The sequence below is a fragment of the Cheilinus undulatus genome, linkage group 13 (genome assembly GCF_018320785.1).
Source record: "Cheilinus undulatus linkage group 13, ASM1832078v1, whole genome shotgun sequence".
Classification (NCBI taxonomy): Eukaryota; Metazoa; Chordata; class Actinopteri; order Labriformes; family Labridae; genus Cheilinus; species Cheilinus undulatus.
In genome coordinates this window covers 9950766-9978479 of record NC_054877.1, presented here as the reverse complement: position 1 = coordinate 9978479, position 27714 = coordinate 9950766, and the positions used below count along the sequence as shown (strand labels likewise).

At 40.3% G+C, this 27714-nt stretch overlaps 1 protein-coding gene across 3 annotated transcripts in view; it reads right to left on the bottom strand.

Annotated features, from left to right (window-relative positions):
- The window catches only part of LOC121519952 (la-related protein 4B-like), a 74388-nt gene that overhangs the window by 33578 nt on the left and 13096 nt on the right, over positions 1-27714 (bottom strand). For 2 of the 3 annotated variants that reach the window (XM_041803079.1, XM_041803080.1), the window contains exons 2-5: positions 21083-21216; positions 6135-6288; positions 2333-2506; positions 1099-1177 (exon numbers count right to left, since the gene is read on the bottom strand). In XM_041803079.1, the coding sequence (XP_041659013.1) occupies positions 1099-1177; positions 2333-2506; positions 6135-6288; positions 21083-21163 (488 nt within the window). In that variant the 5' untranslated portion in view covers positions 21164-21216. The remainder of the gene's footprint in view (positions 1-1098; positions 1178-2332; positions 2507-6134; positions 6289-21082; positions 21217-27714) is intronic. The other variant, XM_041803081.1, reaches the window with a different exon arrangement.

The window sequence follows — 27714 nt, the reverse complement described above, 5'->3', positions numbered from 1 at the left end:
AAAGTATATGTGCATTATCACACAGATTCCATAATGTATTTTCTGTCTTTCAGGATGGCATTGGGGGTTAGGGGATTGAAATTAAGCATCAAAATCTGGGTTGTAAATCAGTCTGATGTGTTGGTACCGGTGCCATGTCGGTACTGGATTTTCAGACTCATCCCTATCCACAATGCCGAACTGTAGCTCTAATCAATGAGCCAGTCTCTCTTTCCTATTACCGAGTTTAAACTAGCACACAGAATGGAAAGCAGCACATCAAAGCAGCATCAATTTGACAGTATTTTGATCCAGAAACTTGGGCAATGACTATTATTTTTGCTCCAGTGGCTAAAAGCCGTGATCTTCAACTGGAGACCTGGGGGCCGTATCAGGCCCCCAAAAGCTCCCCATCCAGCCCCAAAAAGATGATTAAATTCAGAAAAGGTAAGGAGGAAAAGGGATGTTCTGGTTTTTGGGGTATTCTTTTGTCTCTAAATCCCCTCAGCTAAAAAATTCAACGCAAACAACCAACACTGAAACAGTTTTTTTTTTTTTCCAGAAATGACTTCACGCTTGATCGTTTTCTTGTCTTGTTTTGTTTTTTTTTACAAAGATCCTCTCATCAGCCATTAAAATCTGCACTTTCCTGTGTTAATTTTTTCATTTCAGGGGCTTGGAGTGTACAATTTTCCCATCTGCTGCACAGGTTAGCTTCAAACCCAGTGATGGACAACATGGCAGCCCTTGAACTATGTAGCTAAAACACTTTAACTGCCCCCTGATTAGTCCCTATTGAAATATAGGAAAACGGGGCTGATCTCACAGTTAATAACAACATGCATCTTGCATGTTTCTACAGTACCACGAAAGGGACAAAATACAGACACTAGTTTAAAAAAATTCCACTGGTTGCCACAGATACCTCCAGACGTGAGCGCTACAATCTGGAATCTGACTGTTCACCATTATTCTCAATTTTACACACTGTACCTTTAAATCAAACTTCTTTGTCTAAAATACTGGTACACTGACAACCTTAACCTGCAGTCTGATCAGAAATACACCAGGAACTTTATCGTGATGAAACCTGGTGTAAAGTCATCGAACCAAACTTACCTGGAAAGACAAAACTCCAGGGTCTTCTTCAGGTGTTCCCTCAAGCCCTCCTGAGGGTTCTCCTGCTGGGGATCACTGCCTGTTGATGCACAGGGGGAAATGTTTTAGTAAATTTTCATCATTTAACTTAAATGTCTGAACCTGTGTGCAAAATAGAGGCATTAAAAATGCAGATGAAATATTGTCATTGATTTCAAAGCACAATGTTCAATGGAGAGACAAAACATGCTATGGATGGCTTTAAAAACAAAAGTACAAGAAAATGGTTAATGTATGAAAAATGTGTTTTAGTTACTTGTAAAAATCCAGCTTTATACGAATTAAGCTTAAAATTTTCTGGTAAACAAATCAAGTGTACAAAGCTCATTTAAAGGTTAAAATAAATCAAATGTCCATTTTTGAAATCAAACTTTAGGCCTCAAATTTAATAAAAAAAAATCTATAAGTACTTATTTGCTTGGGATATTAATTCCAGCCAATTCTTTGATAAAAAAAAATCTATAAGTACTTATTTGCTTGGGATATTAATTCCAGCCAATTCTTTGATGAAAAAAAAACGGTAAAAAAAAAAAATAAATAAGTATGCAAGGCATCTTCTACACTTTTTAATATTCAAATTTCTGCAGTGTAGTGTAGGGTTGTTGTTTTTGATGCTTCCTTCAGGTAAAGGGCATAAAAAGACAAATGTCCTGTCACAGAACTGTCTGGCACTGCTCATAAAACTTTAATGCGCTAATAAATAAAACATTAAACAACAAACAGCTCCTAAGCGGTCACTGTACTCCTCCCAACAATAAATTCTGGTACCTGAGGCTCAGCAAAGCTCCCCACATCATAATGTTACTGTATTCCAGTCACTTAGACTTCAGAGGAACACTGAGAAGATAATAATTATGCTGCCAACGCTCTGTAACTGTGATTTAAGACTGCATCAGCCAAAAGTCACACAAATTTAAAAGCTTAAAAAGTCTCTCCTATTAAAAAAATAAGAATTTCTGTCTGTGTTTTCAGGCTGGCAGCTACATGAACACAGGAAATAAGACTTTTGTTTGACTAGAAATTTATGCAAGCTATAGATTCAAATCAAGTGCTACACTGGATCAGTTATTTAGATTGATAAAGGGTGTCACATAACAAAAACAAAGCCTACAGTTGTGAATTTTAAATTCTCAAAGTGGACATGTATGACCCCACTAAGCTTCTTTAACAAATAACCGATCAGTGACCAGCCCACCTGTGCGCCCTGGTTGCCCGGACTCTGAGTACTCCGTGTAGGCTGGCTCGGAGCACTCCAGGGTGGCGGGGACCACGGGGGCCGGCTCAGCCAGCATTACTGAGACCGGTGGAGGCTCATCTGGGTCGGTTAGTAGGGGCTCCTTGTAAGCCTTGTCTTCACTGGCTTCATAGCCTGTGACAATCAACAAGGGGAGGGATGTTATTGAACATGTTAGGACGGGAGACTTGGACTGCAGCTAACGACCATTTGGGCAGTCGACTAGTCACTGACTATTGTCTGATTTGTCAACCAATCAGACAGTGATTTGTGAGATAACTTGATGGCTCTTACCCGCAATTTCCACATAGAACGTCTGTGCTGTGCTCTGCAGTGCCACAGATTTGCTACCAAAAGTGAGTGACCTCGCCCACTGGAGGCGTGTCTAGAGCACTGCGCCGCAGCGTGCAGCCCTAATTAGAGTGCAGAGATCACGGGGGAACTGTAAGTTCATGCAGTATGTCAACAGTGGACTATTTTGACATTTGGGTTAAATTAATCATCCTTTCCGGTATAAGTCCATGATATTATTGCTTCCACCACTGGGTGAGTACAACAGGAAGTTAAAAGGTTAATTTTTGAACAAAGGATCTTCGGTTTTATGTAAAATTCTTTGGCTAAATGTTCCCAAAAGTTAACTTTTCCACTGACCTCTCGGTGACCCTTTGCTCTCTCTGCAGGATGAGACATAATGTTGATATAGTGATGATTTGCATTTAGGAGTTTGGCGCTGTGTTGTATTTTGAAAGAACCGGACATTCTACTTCCTGTTTGGGGCTTTCTAATCGACAGGAACTGATGCCGCTTGGCAGCAACCAGCGCTGAAAATAGACTTGCAGCACATCCCCAACGAAGCGCAGTGGAGTGGCGATTCAGGGATGCCCCAATGCCAGACTGGAGCGAGGGCAGTGGAACTGGTCTGACTAGAGAGGGAGCGATTTGCTCCACAGTATGATTTGCACGCGGATTGCGGCACAGCCGGTGTATGTGGAAAATGCAGGTTATTAAGAAAAAGCTAAATTTCTTAATAAGAAAAAGCTAAATTCAATCACTATTTTTGTCTGTTTTAAGCATAACCAGTGATAATGCAGGTTGGATTATTTTGATTTAGTGTTGCCTGGAAACTTTATCACAAATAAGTTAATATAAATAAAGTTAGATGATTCTTTTCAGTGTTTGCTGTAAGAGTGGAAGAAGAAAGAGAGATGATAAGGAGAGCATAAAAGATGTTGTAAGGAGAGGAAACATCCAGTGTTTTAGGGCTAAGTGAGGGACTTAAATGTATATGAAAGAAAATCACAGTGGGGCAGTAACTTTGAATATCCAAGATCAAAGTAAAAACTGTTCTTTAAAAGAGGTATCTTTCTTGACAAGAGCTTGTATATTACAGATATGCTCCAACTAGAGGTAAGGTCCCCTTCACAAAACTCACAAGTAATCCTAATGTTACAAGAGAAATTCTGTTTAGATTGTGTGTGAAAATAAACTCCCCCAAGGCTCCTGTGCTGCTGTGCAGTTTAAATGATGGGGCCTTAAAGTTAGCAACAACTCTGGTGCTGCAGCAGACAATCAAGTCTGCGCTTTCGGGAGTTTAGTCGGGACTCTGCAGCAAGACGTTCATCACTTTCATTTGCAGCACTGAGAATAAAATGTTCCCAGGGTTAAAAAGTTTTAGGACAAGAGTGTGTTGCACCAACTGCTGCCATTATGCTGTGTTTGGTTCCTGAGTCTCGTCACAGTTACTGATTTACCAATACAACTCTCAGCAACGGTGCAAGGATGTGAGATTGCTCACATCTCATCCCCGCTGTGTAAAACAACACCATGTAAGAGCACAGCATAAAAAACATGCTATGGGATGCAACCAACTAATCATCAATAATTACATCTATTGGGGACTAATTTTATCATTGGCATATGTAGACAACTCAGAAAACATTTCACCTTTTACTAAATTTAAGTTGTTAAAGTATATGTCAAACTGTCACGCACTGAGTGATCCCCCTGGGTGAGTCAGGTTAGATGGTGGCAAATATAAGCTGAGTTTCCTTCGAAGAGTCTCACAGCTGGTGGCTGAGGTCAGATCTATTGTCCTATTTTCACACTTCAAACTGTGGCAGAGTTGCTCTCATCATATCTCTCACACACATAAACATAAACAAGCAACCCCAGCAAACACAACTAGCAGCTAAAAAATAAAAAAGTATTCCATGTCAGCTGGGGGACTGCAGGTAGGCCTATTACCTGCTTGTATATTTCCTTTATTATAGTCATTCCTGCTGGCATTCCTGCTGTTTCCATCGTGACTGAAGATGCTGTAACAGTTTTCATTTAAAAAAAAAGCTTCAAATCATCAAACATACCAGAAATGTATCGACCAGTCAGAAACAGCTGATCGGACCATGGTCAGCTGTTGTATCCCACCAAGCAATGCACAAAAAAAAAGATGCAGAATAAGACTGAAAGTCGTCCCGACTTCCAAGCGGGTTGTGCTTACACCCGACTTAAGGCTGTGTACACGGTGTGCACGATGATGTTGCCATGGACACAGATTTTTGAGATGAACAACTGCTTTTGAAGTTGGGACAAATTCCTGCTCCACTGTGGGTTAGGATTGGGCTGAATTCAGTTTTTAATGCCATCCAGCCTTCCCCAAATTTTTGTTCAGCACCGTCTTCATGATGGTATTTAAAGCAATACCATGGCTATTTTCTCATACAGGTATTAACCATATTAGCCCCCATTCCTACTGTGCATTGCTTGATGATGAATTCCTTGTATATCTGAAAGGCTTTTCATGAAGCAATGCACTTTTGCAAAGTTAAGAAAATCATGAATTATTTCCCAGTTTCAAGGGTTTGGGGCTTTTTTGCCTGCACAAAATAAAAGCTGGCATATCAGAGCACCATGGTGATCGACTGCAAAGCTATGTCAAAGCACAGAGCCGAGGAGTGGTAAGTGAGGAGAAGTCAGAGGTTTCCGTAAAAGCCTGCAGCATGAATGACCCAACTTTATTAAGTCTACAGTCTTCAGCAATGAATCTCCATAAATGTCCTCACAGACGTAGAAGATGATGTAAGCCTGGACGTCAATCAGAGTCAAACACAGACCAATCAATAATTTCTGTATCCTTGTTGCCTCTGCGTTGGCTATACTTGGCCGGGGACATTAAAGTGAGTGATTACCGTCATTTGTGTAGAGAAGCCGGTGGCTGTGGTGGGAATATTCATAGCTCACACTAAATTGAGTATGAATGATTTAAGAGGCGGCTTAGCATGACGTGAAAAGAGACACGAATGAATGGAGGCGAGCTGCAGGGTGAAATAAAAAAGGTGTTTGAGTGGAGACCAACATAAATGATCATTTCTAAATTATTCCTAATATTCCTTTTATGTTTAATAAGAGTGATGGTTATATTCTCATACTGAGGCACATTTCAATGCCTCAAATCCAATTAACATTTTAGTCTAAATGATGCATCTCTTTGACCCAGTGTTGGCAAATTAAAAGACGACTCATGCAGTGTTTAAGGCTAAATCCAAATGTGAGTGGATTTGGCAGCTCATGAAAGAGAAACAATCACATTGGAGCTGTGTTTGGATGGCCCTGCTCAATCATGACTTCATGTGGGGACTGGAGTATATTAATCTGGTTGCTACTTCTATCTTTTGGATAAAGTGGATTAACTTTGAGCTGAATATGCTATGATGGCAAAATAAGAGATGTAAAGACGAGAAGTGATGAGTGGATTTCATCAGCTGACCTTCTGGGCCGGGGTCGGCCAAACTATCGCAGCCTTCCTTCCATGGCTGCAGGGCAGCAGTCGTGGTGTCAGCACTCCTGCTGGGGTCAAGGCTAAACATGTGGTTGGCCCATGCTTTCGCATTGGGGTTGAGGTCTGAAACCTTGGCGGATTCCTGTGAACAAAACAGAACAGAATTTGGTCAGTGCGGAGGAAAGAATGCATGCATACAGGCTTGATTCAAGCAACGTTAGTGTTTGAAAGTAGGGATGCATGAAATTAATGGAATGATTTTCCATCTAGGGTGCTGCCACCTACTATCCGCCCAGCTGGTTCCCTGCCGTGCTTACTCGCCACATGCACCCCTTAATCCACTCTTTAACCCCTAGAGCTCATGTGGCAAGGATCAGTGCCCCCTTTGTGAATTGCTTGGTAATTTTTACACCGTAAGTCGTAGGCACTAGCTTGTTTGTTCCTGTGAAAGCTCCCCCTTGTGCCTTTCTATGTTCTCCATGCATTCGTAGCTCTTACAGAACCATCGCTAGTGAGCTTGGCTGACTTTCAGGGGTCTCTAAGAACGGTGTTGTCATATACAACAAGAAGTGACAGTTTATAAAACCATTAATGACTTTTGAACCATGAGTCATAGACGCTCACTCTTTCTTTCCTCTGAAAGTTGCCCTTTTTGTCGTTTAGTCGGCTGCCCTGAATGTTTCCGTAGCCCCAAGGGACGCCGTTCTAGCAAGCCCGGAATTTCTCTGACTTTTCGTGGTCTTTAAAGATTAAACCCACGGCATTAGACCTGATAATAATCGTCTTTTTCATCAATTTTGATCCATTTTCAATTATTTACTTTGGCTTTCTGCCATGGGCATCGCAATATTGTTTACCCACAATGCATTGTGGGAAGGAGCCGTTCCGTTTCTTCTGCTTTGAGAAATGGCAAAAATGAATCTTACAGCAAAAAAGCAAGTGGACTTTTTGTTTATATGTAGATATTTTGAAAACTTTTAGTCCCAGAATGTTTATTTTTTCACTATTTTGTCCCCAGGATGCACGGCGGCGCAGGGGTTAACGCTGTTGCCTCATAGCAAGAAGGGTTCCGGGATCAGGGCCTTTCTGTGCAGAGTTTGCATGTTCTCCCCGTGCACACATGGGTTCTCTCCAGGTACTCTGGCTTCCTCCCTGCACAAAAACATCCCCAGCAGGTTAATTGGTGACCCTAAATTGCCCGTAGGTTTGAGTTTGAGCATGCCTGGCTGTCTGTCTCTATATGTCAGCCCTGTGATTGACCAGCTATCACTCCAGGGTGACCCTGCCTCTCGCCCAATGACAGCTGGGTGTCCAGCCCCCCCCCCCGCGACCCCGAACGGGACAAGCGGTATAAAAAAATGGATAGATGGATATTTTGTCCCCAAGAGATGGGAGAACAAGTCTGTGCAAAGAAAAAGCTTTGTCACTGCTGTTTGGTGTGTTATCAATAAAAATCTCAGAGTTTCTAATTCCATTTTTTTTTTCATTTTGTCTTTAGAGTCCTATAGCTTTTTTAAAATCAAGTGACATCACTGTAGTAGATATACACTTAAAGTCAGGTTGTCCTGAAAAAAAAGGATGTATAGAGCTTGACTGTGCACCACAGGGTTGACTTTTTAAAAGCTTTTGGAGACAAAAAGTCCAGACAAGACATGATGGTGAATACATAGCTGTGAGCTCTAAGGGTTAAGTGCTGACTCTATTTTTTCAACAGATTTTGTTCCCATGCTCCTGGTAATAGGCAAGGACATCTAAAGTCGACCAGGGTTGTGTCAATCCTCCTTCCCATCTGACGTTGCCCACAGACAGGCTTATTCGCCATTACATGCCTTACTTCAGCCTAAATTGTTGGCCCAAACATGCCTAAAAGTTCTGCACAGTCCTGTTTATGTGGAAATTTCAGCATTTCAGTGTGTAAAAATAAGTTAGGCAGAACCAACAGACTTATGTCAGCTTATGTCTTTTTCTTTATCAGAGGTAAAGATAACTGAAAATTCCCAGTCTTTGACAACATTTTTTAAAAGGATGGGTCATTCTGAGTAACTGGAACAATGAGGATGATCCTGAGTTTCTGCACACTTATACGAATGGGCCTTTTTTTATTTGGCACCCATGGCCCATCAAGAAAGTCATTAAGTCTAAAAGGACTCATAGCCTGTGGGCACTATCACTGTTGATGCGGTAGATTACTGAATGCATGTCACTATCTGGCTGACAGTGTGCAGAGATACTCGAATAGGGGTGTCCTGGTGAATCAGTCACAGCTGCCATTGTGGTGCAGCAGGCCAGCGTGCTTCAAACTTTGTGCAGAGTTTTAAGCAGTGAGTATGTTTCACTGACTTTAGACATGATCCCATAAACCACAGGTGTCAAACTCAAGGCCCGGGGCCGATTCCGGCCTGTGGAACAGTTAAATCTGGCCCACAAGCTGATTTCATTTTCTGTTCTAACTGGCCCATCGGTCTGAGATTCTGTAGGTCTGCAGATTTCCTCAAGTATAAAAATGTAAACGTATCCTTGATGATTTAAGATATCCTTGTAAATCATCAAATCTGAAAAAGGAAGGAGGAAAAATATTTAGATAAGAAGTCAGGAATGTGGGAAAATAAATTAATTTGTGTTTTAATTTCATATTTTCAATCTAGCATCTCACAATTAGGACTCAAACTTAAGATTTTGACTTGTAATTTCATACTTTGAGCATTTCTTTAAGATTCATAATTCTAATTTTAAGTGACATTTTGACCTTTTCAACCAATTCTTTTGTATTTTATCTTATATTTTCAGCTCCGAACTTTGTCTTCATAATTTTATTTCATATTTTGACATTTTAAACTCATTGTTTTGACTTTCTTTCCAGTATATTTGCCTTTAAAAATCATTTTTCCATTTCAACTTCATGTTTTGACCTTTTCAAACTAATAAATTGACTTTTCTCAGATTGTGAGCCTTTAAACTTAACTTTTTAAATGTCAAAATCATTTATTATCAGTGCTATGTTTTTTTTCTCATATTTTATTACCAGTGAAACAAGGTTGACAGTTCATGGTTAAAAAGGTGACCCTTTTAGGCCCTCAGGTTCGTCCTGAATCCAGAATCTGGCCCCTGCTGTGATTGAGTTTGACACCCCTGTCATAAACAGTGGCTTTTATTTTAGATCAAAGAAATAGTTTGTCTTTATAAATTATTTTGCACACATCTGTGTGGGCACCGCAAAAAATCATGGGCCCGCAGAGGCTGAGCCACAACACAGTTGCTCTCTTGATATGCAGTTTACCTCATTACAAAAAGAGAGGCAGCCTCACGCAGAATAAAACTGATGATGATGAGAGCAGGTGGGAAGTTAAGGAAGTGTAAGGTCAGGTTTGGGAGCAGATGCCAGTTCAGCACTTTGCCACATCAACCCTGGTCCTGTATTGCTCTGGCCTCGTGATGGCCATCCTCCAGGCATGCACCTGGCCCATTCCCAATCTATCCAGGTATCCTCCAAGTTGACCCCCACCCTCCACGATGCATGTGGCCACCCCCTGCATCTAGACCAGCCCAAAAGGTCCTGGGCACCCAGTGTACGGTGAGCTGGATCAGGCCCAGGAAAGTGCACCAAGTGCCTGGAAGTGTACTTCTTTACAAATCTGATACGATCTACCAGTAACCTGGGGGCGGATAATTTTGTTAATTATTTGCCAATTAGAAGCTTGGAATACGAGTTTAAAGAAATACTGAGACAAAGACAGAACAAACACTGTGTTCAACCATGAAAACAGATCAGAGCCGGTCCTACAGGTGACTTCTTCTGCCCATTAAAAATCTTTGATTTGATTCAGCAGCTAGATTTGTTCAAAGCAGGCATTCGTTTGACTAGACACAGCAGATTAACATTAGTTACAGATCTCTGTTCATGCAAAATGATTTGCAGTTGGCTGATGTTTGTCTACAGGGCTGATATCAGCTCATATCAATGTTAAACTGATGCATATGTGCTTCTCTAGTAAAATGGGCTTTAAAAACTATTTCTTTGTACTGCAAACTTGTCTCACAGTAAAAAAAAAGTACTCTAGGAGCACAAATGTGTAACCAAGTTTATCTAAATTATACTGTTTTTCCTCCTTATGAAAATAAGAGTTATAAAAGTCAGAAGATGTTTAAGCAAATTCAATACATTTTCTGCCTTGAGCAACAAAAATCCTCCACTAGGATCTCATCAATCCTGCAAAGGTCCGCCTCTATGCCTTCAAACTCCTCATACTAACTGGCTCTGACAAGATCGCCTTTAAACAGCAGAGACTGCTGCAGGCTGACAGGGACCAGGTCCATAAAGCTCGGCTGCCTGCTGGACATACTCACAGGATCAAAGCAGCAGTTCAGCATGCAAGTCTCACAGGCTAACAGACTGTAACCCAGAGCCGTGGTCAGGGCCAGCGTTTCATTGAGGTCCTGAGGAATAGCAGGCCAGGCACCTGCTGTCGCTGGAGGTATGAGGCTCCACTGCATCCAATCCATGATTTAACACACATCAACAGAGTCTAAGTATCTCCACAGGCAGGCAGAGGATGATTCCCCACAAACATTTTACGCTTGAAGCCATTATCCAGGTTCCTTAAATTAAAGTCGCACACCACCACCACAGCACCTCCCCAAGTCATTCCCATCAAATCGGCCACTGCCACGCTCCGTCTGGCCCCTCCGATGCGAGCTGCTGGCTTGATTCAACAAATCTGATGACAGCACTGAGGCTCTGCTTCCCTGGTGGGCTAGGCTGACGTTGCAGAAGCTGACTGGCTGTCTTGCTCCTGTTTAAGCAGCCGTGTCTGCTTTTGTGTTGTCGCTGTTGCACTGAGTCATTCTCCGGCAAAACACTGGAGCTGGAGAGGGTGTGTGAAGAGTTGAACACCTGAGCTCGAGTGAAGCCTGCTCCAGTGATTCACACGCTCAATCAGCCCTGAGGCAATGCTCAAATTAAATCAGCCCTCTTGAGCTTTGGTTTTAATAGATTGTTCTGTTAACGAGCTGCGTTAATGAGGAAACTAAAGCCTGGGAAACCTGCTTTTTATTCAAGAAGTGGCAACTTGAGTTAAATATAGAATCAGAGAGAAGAAAGGAATGATGGCAGATAAAAGAGGAGAGGAGAGAAGAGAGTGAGAGAGAGATGGGCCTGACTTGATTCAAGATGAGCATTGGGAGTCGTCGTTCCTGGGTCGTATTTCACTAGCGCTGCACCAGGAGTTCATTCAGGATCTATCTGGCTAGACAGACACCCACCCGGCCTCTTCTAATAAAGCAGCCCTGCGCTAACGTAAAACTCCCACTCCTGTCCCAGCCGGCTGCCATAGAAACTGTTGCTGACATCACCGGATGTGTACGTTCTGGGGACCGCTTGACCTTTCAAAATTTTAAAATGTTCCTTTCCTTCACAGAGGAGGAAAAGGTTAGCTGCCTCTCTGATTGAGGGTGTATTTTTGGGAGGAGACGAGAGGATGTGATTCATCATGAAGCGTGGACAGAGAAGAGTTATTGTCAGTGTCATCGGAGGGCAGCCGGCGTAGCGCTGAGTTTATTGGTCTGCCTCTGTGATGGAGGCAAGCGTTGCAGGGGCAGACAGAAGTACAGAGACAGCAGTCATGAAGGAGGAGTCCTTCAAGGGAGAGAATAAAAACAGCTGAATTTGGACCTGTCTGTCTGCAGACCAGGAGCTTGTCATCTTTCTTTGAGCTGTAGGGGACAATGAGCCAGATGAACACCGAGCACTAAAGAGACCAATGCATCATAGTAACCATAAAACGCCTCATTCTGGCCATTTCTAACACCCCAAAATTTAAATATCTATCAGCTGGTGACAAGAAATGATTTTTCAATCACTGACAAGGGTTATTTACTAAAAAGTGTCCCATTGTTTTCTTTGAATGCTGTATTATGGCCCTTAATGCAGGAGAAAAGATGTAAAAAAAAAATAGAGGAGCTGCTTTCGCTTTCGCTTTTCCACCAGGAGTTTAGTTTAGCTCAGAACAGTTTGGTAAGGTTTGGTATAGTAAAACCTGATTTTGCTTGCATTTCCACTACAGCTGTAAACTCAATACTAATACCATAGCAATGTCAGGCTGTGTAATTATATAATTGCATAAAAGGCTGAAATTATTTTTGTATTTAGAAGAACTTGAAAAGTTTACAAAAATGCCTGCAGAACGGCCTCTAAGTATACACTGGTGCCACTGAATGTCCACTTTGTATAAATAACGTCATTTTCAAAAGAGGAAAAACTTTTTTTTTTTTTTTTTTTTTAATCATTTTAAAAGTAGCACTGTGAAAACTATTTTTTTATGCTACTTAATATTTGCACGTTTTGAGATGAGATATACACAATTCAAAACCATCATTATTCTGTGCATTTGCCTTGAAAACCAAGCAAGTAGACTCACGATACCATATGTGTATTATATCATAATCGCAATTGCAAATCAGAAATAGTAATAATGTCCAGTAATCCTAATCACACATCATTACTAAATCTTGCAGCACTAAATACTCTTAACTAATAAGGCTTGCTACTAAGTTTTGGGGCGCTTTTCACAGCAGATTTGAGCAGATGAGGAGTATAACTGTCCTGCAGCAGCTGAAGCCAGAGTTACGAATGCATGCTTCACCTAGCAGCACTTTTTGGTTCAACCTGATGCACAATGAAGTAGAGGTGTGATGATTCATCACTGTGTATCAACACATCGATTGGTTGATAAATGATCCAATCAGATTGATGGAAAGTCAAAACATCGATCTAAATCGATGCTTTTATTTTAAGTTTCCACCCCAGGCAGCGTCCTCAACAACCTAGCTGCAAGCTAGCTAACTAGCGCCAGTGGCAAAAAGATTTTCTGGCTGAGGGAAAGAGGATATCCTATATATCCCTATCTCGAATTAAAATTGTATCCTGTCAGATTTTTTTGAACGGAAAATATCATATCATTGTCCAAAATATCAGGATGAAACTGGTGATTTACATCCCTACAATGCAGACGAGCCTATGACACCCCTTGCAAGAACTGATGATTGTTTTTGCACCAGTAAAAACGTTACGTCACACTACCCACAAGGCTCGATAGGAGTATCAAACTAAAACAGCATTGATTTTCAGGTTCTGAAAAAATGCATAAACCATGATAATGCCCGAGTATGAAATTACATGTGTAAGTTGCGGAGGAGTACAAAGAGATGGGGGTCAGGGGAACTGAATGACTCACAGCTTTGCTGAAGCAGCAGCATAGACTGTAGCGGGCCACCACAGTCTAGGTAATTAATGGAAAACACTGCCATTTAAATTTGGAAGCAATCAACTGGTGACTTGAAACTGCTGATTTTCAGCCTGTTCAGTGCTCCAGAAGGTTTGTCTTCTAAACAGTCTACCATTTTCTTCTTTGGATGCAGAATTACAAGCTATCGAGGGAGAGAAGCTGGTACAAGGTGGAGCCGCCCTCCTCAGCCTCGACTAATGTTTTCCAGGATGCTTGGAGCAGTGAAGCAGTCATTATCAGTGCACCGTAAATGGGACTGCATCAGTTCACTTTCAGTAGACGATGGTAGTGGCTGCACTTGCGGTCATGACGGCACATGTCTCAGTGTTTTATACTGGTTTATTTGACCCACTGGTATATAGGACACAGCCAGCTTTTCCACTGAAAGACTGTGTATTAAAAGTGCATCTTACACACCACATTTTTGCAGCTCTCCTGCTTTCTAACAGAAATAAATGTTTTATAAATCTGTGAATGCTTCTTCACTGAGCTGGCTGTTACAGTAACACTTCTGAATCAGAGGAGTATCACGGCTCAAGTCCTGCTTTCTTTTCCAGCTCTTGTGTGGAACAGATTTGATTTAACAGATAGAGCGACAAATAGGTCATGTTCAATTTCTGGTCTGTTTCTAACACATATGTGCAAGGCATATGGTGTAACACTCGGTCTCTCTCTCTCTGTGCGTGTTTGTGAATAAAGAATGAGCTGGAAAACACAAGGGTTCAGTAGCACCACATGGCTTGTGGAACTATTGTACTAATTTAATCTATGGACACTATACCAAGCTTAGTAATCATGAAGCATCGCTGATACTCAACATTACATCATTTACAGCATTATTTTAGCCTATTTTTGAATAGGTAGGTAAAGTCTGCAGCCAGTTGGGCCATATCTGAACATAAATAAGGAAGACAAAGGAGGAGCAGACAGCAAACTATGCATAGATAAACTATAAGGCTGAGGAAGGATGAGGAAGTACTTGTACTTTGTGTAAAAAATAAAACAAAACCCTGGAATCAGTGCATCCCAAACCCTAATGAAGATGAGTTTGAATATTGACAACTGTTAACGCTATCATGATATGTGGCAGTTTTTCAATCCCTTCATAAGACAACAAAAAAAATCTGTTCTGTTACAATCGTAGCCTTGCCAAAAACAACAAAAAACAATGCATGGGTTTAAAAAGGTTCAAAATTGGCCTTGTTTTGTTGCAAAAAGGCAGCATATGCATTAACAAAGAGGGCTTCAGATCTACAGTATCAATTTAAAAAAAAAAAAAAAAAAAGTAGTTTAACATTTCCTGAGCTGTTTGTATTTAACCCTGGAATCAGCGTAATGGTTTCCTGACCGCCTTTCCCAGCTCTAATCCCTCCTTGTAAAAGACCTACAGCCTGAAGCATGAGCCCACTGGACTCAAGCGAAGGTGGAAGGCGAGGGGGGGTTGTTGTCCCTTCCTTAAAGCTGCCAATCTTCTCTCCAATCTTGAGTACGTGTAAATGACAGTGGAAAAAAGACAGCAGGCTCTTTCCGTTTCCTACTTTTGGAGCAACAAGGAAACAGAAAAGTCACTGCCAAAGAGTCATCCGATTACTTTTCATCCATTTCCTCGTCATTCTTTCCTGCTTGGGAGACGTTGATTAAGACCCATTAGGAAAGCATGAACACACTTACCCATGCCTGCTTTGTGAATGACCTCCGTTTACTATCTCAAAACGAGCCCCTTTGGTACATCTGCCTGAGTGAATAACCTTCACGGCTGAGTTTATTTTATTGTGACAGGATGATCAATTGAGATTTTACTCAGAAAACACTGAAGTTTCATCTCTGAACTGAGAAGAAAGGTTGCACTGAGATCAGAATAGTAATCTAGAACCTCGACATGTTTCATCGTATGCTATAGCCAGGGCAGAAGACTGCCAAAAGCAAAACTGAAGGTAAAATCCAAAGCCTAGGGATGCCCCAGTCTGGTTTTTAGCAGCCAGCACTGACTGCACCGGCACTGGCACTTCTCGCATCATACACACGAAAGTTTGACCCAAACAAGGGCAATAAAGTGTTAAATTTTCTATGTACTTCATAGAGATCAATTCTACGCGGGAAAGGTTGAAGAGCTCTGTGCTCAACTGCATTATAGTTAATGCACGTTAATACAGACATGTTATTAAGTCATGTTACTAGTTACCTGAGATTCTTGCACAGAGGTATTTTAAGTTTTTTATGAGTCTCAAGAAAAATATCTTATTTACATTAATAATGTCAACTTAGCAAACATACAGGTGCAAAAGTATTTCATTTCATCCATTTATTTTTTTATTCCTACATTTCAGTCTTAAAATTGTTTTCACCCTGGCTGAATTAAGACCTACTACCTGTAGATTTTTTAATTGCAACAGGTTCTGGCGTGATAACGATAAAGAATTAGCAAATATATTCGGGACAAACTTTACTTTTAACTGGGAGCAACTCTTACTGTCGTCTACAAATAAGAAAACGAAGTATCTGTTTGCCTGGAATGAATAACAAAAAAAAATGCCTTAAGCCAGAAGCTCCAACTATAGAAGGCTGGTAAAATGTGATTTATGAAATATTTGTAATGGAACAAATCACTTTTTTTACTGCAGCTTCAGAAGAACAAATTTCATTGTATCACTGCCTATTATGTGTGATTCCAAATAATATAAAATAAATAAACAATGGATGGCGCCTTGCCCTCCTTTATGCCCTGATTGATGGAACCTTGAACACTCTCTTCTTTTAGCTTTTTCTTGTTTTTAGCACTTTATGGGATGGGTGGGGGCAGGGGCGTAGCTAGGGATTTAGGGCCCCAGAAAGAATACTACTTACTATATAACTTACTAGCCAAGCAACGAATGTTGCATCATATTATACAAATATGTATGCATTTTAATGTATTTTTGAAGCATAAATTCCCCATTTATGAGCAATATTTTTACTATGGTTAAACTGAATTTACTTTAATTATTTTGCAGTGCTGAACTACACCATTTGGACATTTTTGAGGGAGGAGCAGAGGGCCCCAAGTATTTATTTTACTCTATTTGATACAAATTTCAGTCTTTTGACTGATTCATTTGGTCACACTTGATTCAATAATGACAATAATTACAAAAAAAATATAGATCAAAAACACACTTTTCATTGCAGGCTCCTCAAAGGCCCCTCCCTACTGTGGGCCTGGTACCCTTTAGCCCCTATGCTACGCCCCTAGGTGGGGGTCAGGGTCATGATTTAGTAAGTTTTACGGCTATCACAGACTACACGAATTCAGGCAGACTTCAGCCCGACTGCAACGTCGTAGCTCATTGTCAAAACTCGGACCCGATTTGGAGCGTCAGGAATGACTAACAGTCTTGTAATGTGACATAATTAACAATGCGTCCAAGACGCCCCATGATCACAATTCAAGACTAGCAGGTCATAATTTTTCTTAGATCGTAGTCTAGTTTGATACCTTGACCTGACGTCAACGACGTGAATCCTGATGTCTACCAACAGGAGAGCATTTGCTCCTTATCTTTGCATCATTGTTTACAAGAATCCCTTCAGAGAACTAATGTGTACATTTTATTTTGTTTTATTTACGTTATCACATGCATATCTTAAGTTCTATCTGAAGGTGAGCTAGTCCATACCATCCTCCTCTTGTTACATCCTTAACTGTTATCCATAATCCAATCATAATTGTTTCTTATTTTCCTGTTTTGTGAGCAGAAGAGCCCTACAATAACACAGAGCGCTTCTGTTGTAGAGTGACTGACACTCTTTGACCGGCCCCCCGTCAACCTGTGAACCTGCACTCAGCCGCAGAGACAGTGTTGACGTCAGCATACGGTGAGTGGTCAGGATCCCCCATGTAGTGCGGCCAGGCTGTCGGCCAGGATGGGACAAGATTTTGGTTGCATAGTCCGACATGGTGCCATCGTCAGCGACCAAAACAAAAAAATTGTGCAGTCTGAGTCTGCCTTTAGATAACCTTCATTCTTCCTGTTGTTTGTTTCATGTTGCTTCTGTTTTGTGACCTGTATGTCATAATGGATGTTCAATCTCACTGGCTGCAAAACAAATCTACCTACAGGTACAAATAAAGTAACCAGAACCTAAAAAGGCTGCATGCATAGAAGATAAATAGCACACACAAACAACCCTTGCCATTTATGAAAGTTCTTTTAGGAAAAAGGTCTAGCAGGGACTCAAATAAAGAGGGATGGGGTTCAATAACTAAATAACTGTCATAGAAACTACTTCAGAAAAGCTCTGTGTGGAAATGTGGTCCATCATAGAAAAAAACAGATCAGGCTTTTACTTTGAAAAACATACCGGAAGTGTTACAGTACTGTACCTTTGTCTCAGGGGCGTTTATATCGGCAGGAAGCATACACTGAATCTGCTTCAACTTCCTGCACCTCGTGGAGTATGAACAGTTGTTCTACGCTCATTTTTTCACGAATGACAAATAAATCTAAATGTTTAATCTCTGTAAACTGTGGAGTTCTGACTGTGCTGTAAAAGGACAGAAGGTGTGCACCATTTACCTCACATGACAAGGCGAGCACAACAGGAAGACCCCCCAAAAATAGACTGCAACCAGTATTTCAGATTTTATTCTACTTGACCGAATGCTTTTAGCCCGATGCCGATATAAGCCAGGTCGGGCTACTAGAAACTTCATCTCTGCACTGTTATTCATGATTTCACTATGAAATATATTATTATCCACACATGAATCCTTCACCTTTCAGTACAAAATAAAGAGACCACTATTCTCTACCACACAGAGACCAAATACTTTCTGCATCAAGGTATTATTTTGTATGTATGATGGATGATGACAGGCAGAGCACTACACCATCAGCTTAGACTGAATGCACGTCCTGATGCAACCTTTCTAAAAATACTCTCAAAATCTTTTCGACAACTCGGCTGATGTTTCCTCTCTATTACTGTGAAGAAATATCTAATGACTCGGCTTAAACCGTTTGATCAACAGAAACAGTCTTCACACCTTTCACAATTTGAAAAGATTGCTCAACACTGAAGAAGTTGCAAGGCGTTTCAAAGTCATTCATAGTCGGAGGGCAGAGGCTACAGACTGAAACTGGATGTTAACTCACTGAAGTTTATTCAGAAAATAAAATGTTTGTAAGAGACTTAACAGGGACATTCCTACAGCTGACACCCTCTTGTTGACTGGTCCATTAGTTGGTCAAAGAGCTTTCCTCAAGTCAAATCTTAATTGGTCAAACTATCACACATGGGGCTTTATCTGTTATTTGCAGGGGTCACAGTGAGACCTGATGCCTTTTATTTTTGAGTCAGAAAACAATGTTGGTTTTCAATAAAACTATTCAAATATATTTTACGTTTATCTCTCTTTAATAGACAGAAATTTAAAACAGCTGTCACGACTTTGCTCTCTCCTGCAGAAGAGACTGAAGACCGTTAGGCACACAGACTACACCGGTGGTACCGCATCACAACAAAATGCCAGGAAAAAAAGAGGAACGTTTTTTTATTGAACTGATGACCGCTCGAATCAAAAAAGAAAAAAAAATCATTGCTCATAACTACTATCAATCTAAAAAATATGAATATATGAGGAATTTTAAGCTTCTAAGCAGAGTTTACCAGACAGAACCAGTGTTTAACCCACAGGTAACCTAGTATTAAGAGGAGAACACACTAATAAAAGGTGTAGACAAAGTGTCGGGCTCTGCTCTGTTTGGAGGTAATTCTACGTCTGGCTCTGGACAGCAGGAGGAACAGTATCGTCTGTTTGAACTTTTCATAAAGAGGCAGCAGCTCTGAAACCTGACAGCTTTGACCTCAAATAAACTACACCAGATACTATTCAACACCGTCCACAGGATCTGTATTATTTCAGAGTTCTGTTCTGCAAACATTCAAGTAAACAAGACTGGAAGATGAATGGATAATGGCTTGAAAAGAGTCATTACTTAGTCCAAATAGAAAACTGTATGAGCGTTAAAGCCTCTGGGTTGTAAAGACTGGCTGCTTTCTTTAAACTGGGCCTTAGGCAACAACCCATACCTGGTGGTGGTGGTACAGTTTAATATTTGTGGATATTTAAGGGTGATATATGATTTATACTGCTGATATGAAAGGCTGATATATCGGCTGTAAGTACAGGCATACATTTTCACAGCTGCCTATAACAACATTTAACTTTTGAAGCAACTATCCACCGATACCAACATCATGCTGATGCAAAAAAATGATGCAACTCTCAATACCGTGGTGGTTATACTGTATGCTGCAGAAAAAGCAAGCGGAAGACTTAATGTAACTGGCAAGTGGGTTCCTCCTAATCCCAGTAACAACTGGTGGAGGTCCAAATCTTAAGCTTGAGTGTCAGATCTCTACTACGGCATTAAAAGGTGTCCCACTGTTTCAACTCTTGACATCATGCTCCACCAAAGGCCCAAAAGTAACACCTGCGATCGATAAAAATACTACTGACTCATAAAAAGAGGGAAATAGATCAGGTCATGGATTATTAAATTACAAGTCTTGCTTCTTCCTCTGCCTCCTGTTTCTTTACAAACACTTCTCTATTACAAATAATCAGAGGGAGAAATCGACACCGGTCAAAAGCGGGTGGTGGCTGGTAGGATGTTGATTATCAATCAGCCAGGGTGGCAGGAAGCTAAGAGGTTGGCACAATGAAAAATACCAGGAGTAGAGACTGATTAACAACAAAAACTTAATTTGGTATCCAGGGTGGGTGTTTTATTTGATCTTTAATGTACTGCTGATAATAAAAACTATCAAAAGAGCAGAAACAGGACACCAAAGCTACAGAATGAGGCTGGGTGAAACGATGTGTCAAAGAGAGCTGCAGGTGTGAGGCAGGGCCAGTTTTAGTCATTCAGAGACCCAGGGCAAAGACCACCATGAGGCCCCTCCCCCTTTAACTAAAAGCATCAATAATGAGTGGAAAAAAATAAAAAGCATCTCTTCTAAGTTAAACAGAGCCACAATTAAATACCCAAATAGCCAACCATAATTCATCAGCTCTTTGAAAAGCATCTCAGAGCTCTGGCTAATATTTTAACACGTCATTAGGCCAAGTGGAACTTGCATAAATAAAAAATATATGCTTATTATTAGTAACATTCTTCTGCCCCTATAGACATTTTATGTGGCCTATTGCATCCCATTTAACTACATAATAATCCAACAATTCACAGTTTAACTTTACTTCTAGGGCTGACAGCTTCCATTCGATTCAATAATGGACAAACACGAAACTGGCCATGTTCTCTGAGCTGAACGGCTTTCATTTTGACATAAACATGTTTTTAAAGGAAACGGTGAAACAGTTTAGCAAATAAACCTTGTAGGGTACCGATCAGATTGAACAGGCTACTCATGTCTAGATGACAAGTTAGGGGTCGCTCCGAGGGCCAGTTCTATTTTGTGAGGAACAAAAGCAGGTTTCCCTTTGTCCAATTTTTGTTACTGGTAAATAAAAAGAAAATAAAAAGCCAAACAGGTGTCAGAAAAGTTTGCAGATTTTCATGCTCCCTAACATATCCAAATTATGGAAAAAAGCAGCGTTAAAAAACTGGAAAACTTAAGAAAAAAATGTATCATGTCTGTGCTTGTTAAACTCACCAAATGAGAGTTCTCTTTTGCCTCTTGAACTTGCTGCACCTGTGGTTCAGCTACAACTTTTGTGTCCTGGTCAGAAGTCATGAGCCGTCTGCTTCTTGGCTCCTCAGGGAGAAGTCTCTGTGTCACCAAGTAAGCTACAGGGGGGCAGAGGGGACAAACAAGTTAGATTCACCAATGGATGTTGATTATTACGTAACTGTGGCATAATATCAGCTGTGACAAGTGTGATGGAAAAGGCAAGAGGGCTTTGTCCGATAGTAACTTAATCAAAGCCTGATGAGGAGCCGTGAACTTTGAAAAACAATCAACTGACAAAGTGGGATTTTTTTAAGCATGTGACTCTTTTAAACACAAGTTTGAATTTGGAACAATGTTGAATGACTGTACCATGTTAAAGAGGAAAAAATAACATACAACAAACCACATGAGACAGAATTCAACAGCAGTTACATCTGACACAACATGTTTGATACTCAATCCAAAATGCTTCTGAACTGTTTAACTAAGCCACAATTAAAGCTCAACCACAGCCATGAGTAGGGCACACATTATCAGGTCATCTGTACCATGCATGTTTAACCCCCAGAATTCCACCTAGTTCAGCTGGTGTTAGTGCCCTGAATTAGTACATTTCTGCGGCCCAGGCACAGTTGGAAGATGAGGGCTTTGGTGCTGTATTATTGCAAAAGCATGAGCACACATACGCAACAGTGACACAACATTTAATCGATGCAAAAGTTCCTCTTTACATTAATTTTAAATACTGAAGGAAAAAAGTTCATGTTGAAAAACCTGCCAATATTAACTAGAGATGATCTATTTCACTAAGCAATGCCTACTACAAGGCTACCACACCATTTTTAAAGGGATGCCCTTAAAGAGGATGAGAAACAGTTTTATTTTTTTAGGCAGCTTTTTATATTTCAGTCTGTTGTGAAGAGGTTTAAAAGTACTTTAAAAAAAATCTATTCTCTTATTATTATAGCAATGAGTGCAAAGTGTAGTAAATAAATGTGGTAGACTCAGGGAGATCAAAACGTCACAAGATGTCTCGTCGAGGTGAAAATCCTCTCGCAAGATCAATATTGCCCAGACACCAGGAGCAGCAGCTCTCCTGCCAAAAAGACAATAACTAACTGGAACTTATCACAGTTCCCAAAGATGCCCTGGACTCTTTAAAATTGTTGGTTTGCCAGCTAATGAAGTACAAATGTGTTATTGACAGACATTTTTCTTTTGAGTTTTTTTAAACATGGTTGTCCTTAAAGAGGATGAGAAATAGTTTGATTTTACAGCTCTTTATATTTCAGTCTGTTGTCAATAGTTTTTAAATTGCTTTCAAAATAATCTGAATGCTTTTCTTATTGTTATTATTATGATTGTAGCAATGAGTGCATAGTGTAGTAAAATAAGGATGTGATAGACTGTTAAAATGAAAGGTCTGAGCTGAAGAGCATTAAAATGTACAGTTTAAGTCAGAGTTAGACAAGACAAACTGTGTGTAAGTATTGATAGCCTATTCAGTACAAGAGGAGCTAAAACATTTCTGGATAGATCTGAATGCTTTGCAATTATGACTTTCAGCCAAATAAAGGACAAAATCCACACATCTTTTTTTCCAAAATTAAGAAAAGTGCAAAATCTCGTCTCCTCTCATGAGATAAGCGTGTCTTCACACCCCTAGGTAGACTATTAAATAGGGCTGCAACAATAAATCAATAAAAATCGATCATTAAATGTGTTGGCAACAAATTCATGTATTGATTTGTTGTGTCACACGATTGTGGCATCACTTGGCGTGGCGTGGAGCCGTTTACGTCAAACACACAGACAGCTGATTTTACTTTTGCTTGGTTTAGTACTTGTCTAGTAATTCTCTCTTTCATTCAGCTCATATAACCAGTCTGTTGTTATTAGTATGATCTTAACGTAAAGAGGGAGGAAAGATTAAAAAAAAGAAAAAAAATTAATTTCCTTTTTTTAATCATTATTATTTTTTGTGTGTTTTTGTTTTGTTATTAAATTTAACAGAACTCATAAAAAATAAATTTTCATTTAGTTTTAAGAATACAGACATTTAAACTAGCAATTTCCTGACAGGTTTGGGATATCCTAACCTGACACGCCAGATGGATGTGTTTCACACATCCATCTGGGAAAGCTTCAATAGGAAACGTTTGGGAAACACAGAGGCTTTAAAAAAAACTCGGAGTGTGATTGGATGAACGTTCTGTCTGTCACATCTCTACGGGCCAATAAGAGCAATAAAACACGTGATGTACTGCTACCGAGCTGCTCATGTGCAGCTACCAAAGAATAACACGAAACATGGTGACTATAGACATGTAAGCACTCGACTTTTGGCGTTTTTGAAAAGTAAACAACTCACTGCTGTTCTTTGTTCTTCTTTTAACAAAGAAATGTCGGCAAGTTCTGATAAAACCGGTGCTTTAGCAGCATCCATGCTAAGCTCTTCCGCCATAATTGCACCGGCCTCTTGTTGTTGCTTGTTTACGTCACGACTCTGCCGTGCCTGAAAGTACTGCCCCCTTTCGCTGATTGGTCCTGTCACTTTCTAACCGGGTCCAAACGGTTCAGACGGGAGATTTGCAAGATGGATTCTCCAGTGAAAAACAAGGAAACAGGCGTAACCATCTGCTTTGCAAGGTTATTGATATCCATGTTCAATTAATAATTAAGGGATTTACGTCCCAGGAAAAAGCATCAGATATATAGATGAATCGAGAACATATTAATCTGATGATGCTGCAGCCCTACTATTAAAATGAAAAGAGATTTCATTTGAAGAACTGTTAAACAGTTTGAGTCAGAGTTAGAAAGACTAACTGTATGCAAGCACTGATAGCTTATTTGGTACAAGAGGCTTAGTTTTCTAAATAGACCTTAACTGCTTTGCATTTTACTTTCAGTTGTATCAAACACAAATTGTATATTGTTACCAGATTTAAAAAACAGTGTATTGTCTCATCCTCGTGGACCTAAATCTCTTCTTGAGAGCAAACTGTCCCTCTACACCCCTAGTTTTTACTGTACTTGGACTTTTTGTTTGTAAAAGCAATACATTTTTTAACAAACTCAGAGTGGTGACATTAGCATCACACTCAGACATGCCTGCTGCACACTAAAAGAGAGGAAACTAGGCTGCAGACTGAGTTAACTTAAAGCAGCATGCATGTAAATAAAAGCACAAAATCTGTGATTATACCGTGTAAAACTTCTTTTTTTAAAAGGTCACGCTTTTTCAGGCTTTTCTAACAAAAATATGTGCCCCTGGCCTGTCCAAAATCCCCCCCAAGACTCAAAAAAATCCTGTCCCTTCTCCACCTTTCAGAAAATGTGTGCTGAAACAAGCCGTTCTCAGATTTTCCCTTCATGATATCATGTGAGGAGTTAGCACTGCCCCCCCTCCAAGAGCTGTAGTGGATCATTAATACATACAATTTCTTCAAAGATCGTCCTATCACACACTCCTACATGCAGATATCATTCATCCCTCAGTGTTTCTTAAGTTAAGTGATGCTAAATTAGGTTATTAACATCTCTCCTAGTCTTAAGTTATTTAACTACAGCTTGAAATCAGCATTAAGTTGTGTTACAGCTGTCTGGCAGTAGTAACACATTACAACCAGGCCCCTCATATTAAAAACATTGACAAAATACTATTGCAATGAAATAAGTCATGCAAAATTTTTAATTCTTTAATATATGAACAGCTATTCAGATACTGCAGATTCTGCTATCCAAAGATCTATTCCACTTGGATTCAACATCTCTCTCACTGCCAGTTGAAAAAGCTTCAGCACAACCCCACATAACCCTCTGTTTGTGTTGTACAAACTCTATAGCGACACATTTCTGAGCTCTCTTTTTTGAAGACAAATATTGCAGAGCTAGACTGGGGACTGAGTTGTCAACATCATTTTTAATCTGTGTGGCAGCAGATTCAGTAGCGAGTGTCTCTGGTTGATCAGTGCTACTGAATCTGACCTCAACGTTACACATGTACTGAGATAAAAAGGGAGGAGGACCCCACCGAGTCCAAACATCTCTGGAAACACCTTCTTTTCTGTCCCGTTGGAGCCATTTGTAAAGCAGTGATAATCCGCCCCAACAATCGGGTGCCTGTCTGTGACACGGGCCCTCGCTGTGTTTGCATACAAAGCAGAAAAAGAATGGCATGGCTGTAGAGCTGGTGACCTTTGATCCACATACTCATTCCTATACTCCCCGTGTGTGGATCTGTGTGTCATGCCACTGCGATGAATGGGACTAAACACAAGTCTCCATCAATGCCAGGCAGCTATCAAAACAGCTGCTGTGATACTCTTAAAACCTGATTCATGTGTGTTTCTACAGCTATGGTACAGTGAACATGAATACCTGCTGCAGTGACAGGTTAAATAAATAGACGTCAGAGGTTTTGCAGCATTTATACAGTTTTACTGCTTTGATTTTTTTTTTGTTATTCACTTGGAGCGATGGCTTCTTTTGTCAAAAACCCTCACCCATCACAGTGGATCTAAAGTTGGAAACCCATGTCCGTCTGTGCTGCAAATCCTTACATTTGTTGTGTTTGGGGAACTGTTAGCTATGTAAACAAGAGCCTGACTGATATTTTCAGCTCAAACAGAACACAAATGCTTTTCCATATTTGTTTCTGATATGCACCCATATAGACTTTTTACAGATAATTCAGGAAACAATGCTAGGAGTAACTAAAGAGTTTAATCATGACCTGAAGGTTCATGTAGCCTTTAACCTGCAGCGTACATAAATAAACTGATGTGCACCTACAGCCCTGTGGTAAAACCAACACTATTGCCTTTGTGTCACTTCAGAGTCCAGAATCCCTTCAGTGATACGACACTTGTTAACAGCTAACCAACGGGGAAACTAAACGGATGTTCAAGAAGCAGAGAAGAGCAGGGGGGAAAAAAATGGAGAGAAATGTCTTTTTTAAATTGTTGCTGACGTTAATATAATAAAGTATGAGCTGACATGCAGCTGCATTCAACACAGAGATGCACAATATTAGATTGGAAATCTCTAAAATGCTTTATACTGACCTGAAACAGCTGTTTTCATTTGAGCCTCAAACACAAACTCTTCCAATCTCTGTGGCCTTAACCAGCAAATAACAAGGCACCACATGCCCACCACACCATAGGATGGACATTCTGAAAAATTACTGTGCTGTAATTTAACAGCTCTAGGTATTTTTATGTGGTACAGGGCAGAGAGTAATCACGAGACTCCCTACAATGTTTGCAATGCAGTTTGGCTTGTTACATGCCATAAAAAGGCTGACCCTGGTCACAGTACATGTCATTTCCTCTGCTGATGTAGTGACTCAATCCCAGTGTCTAGACGAGGCCAGAACCAAAACACACGCTTCACTCTGTCCTCCCTCCTCCTTTCACTGCTTTGTTTCAAATCTGTGTGTTAAAAAAGGTGATTTATACTCCAAATGTTACTCTACCGCTCCAAAATAAGCCTGATGTCCGACCCAAAGAGTGAAAAATGCTATGGGGGGGGGGGGTATTTTTAGTTGGTGGGTTACTGCCTAGTGGAGGATGGGGAGCTGGGACCTTACATGTCACTGTGGAGGGGTAAAACCTGAGTTTACCTCCATCCAACAGGCTGCTGCACCACTGATAGGACACACGGCTCATTTATATGAGCCACATTATTCTGCTCACCTGGCTAGCTTACGCTGGACCGTACTTATATAATCATCAGCCAAAAGTTACATCCAACAAAAATTATAATCCCAACACTGCAGAAATGTCAGAAATGTCTTCTACTCATTTTTAGGATAAGAAGGAAGAGACAACAGCACTGTTTTAAAAAAGGGATGAGCAATAATAGATTTTTTTAATAAAATATGATCAACTTATTTAAGATGATGCTGCTATACAAACATTAATGGTAAAGAACACAAAAGCCTGATGCAAAAACACCCCTCGCCCCTTCTCTACATGTTGCATGTTCAGATCTAGGGGTACGCCAGACATTCAAATATGTCTGAAAGGAAGGAAAGTCACATGATAGTATCTACATACCGATCCAAGAAGCAGTAAAGGGTGTAACTGTACAAACCTGGGGAAAGAGGAGCACACACAACAAAAGACATGAAGAAAAATTCTGACTTGCCATCAGGCTTGAGCGATATGGCGTAGAAATCTAATCCCCGATTTTCTTTAAAAAATTCAATTTATGATTTAAACTATTTTTTCTCATCCTTGTTTGAAACACACACAAATGACAAACACATCAATCAATCAATTCATTTATTTTATGAATTAAATGTGACAAATACAAGCTGAATTTTCCTCTTAGGTAAAAGCAAGCTGTAATTTGGTCTCAAAAAAATGCACTTTTGTCTGCAAGGAGAGTTTACATCAACACAGAAGGCTGCAATTATTTACAGAAACCTGTGATGGCATACAGAACTCATATCTGAGTAGAACATGACAGCAGAATGATTGTTTAGGTCTTTCTGTCTTCACTTCTTTGCATCTGCTCCTGTAGTTTTGAGTTTCACTTCTGTAATGCTGAGGCGAGTCAAGCTGTCATTGACTACACCGTATCTCCTATTGGGGTCGTTCACA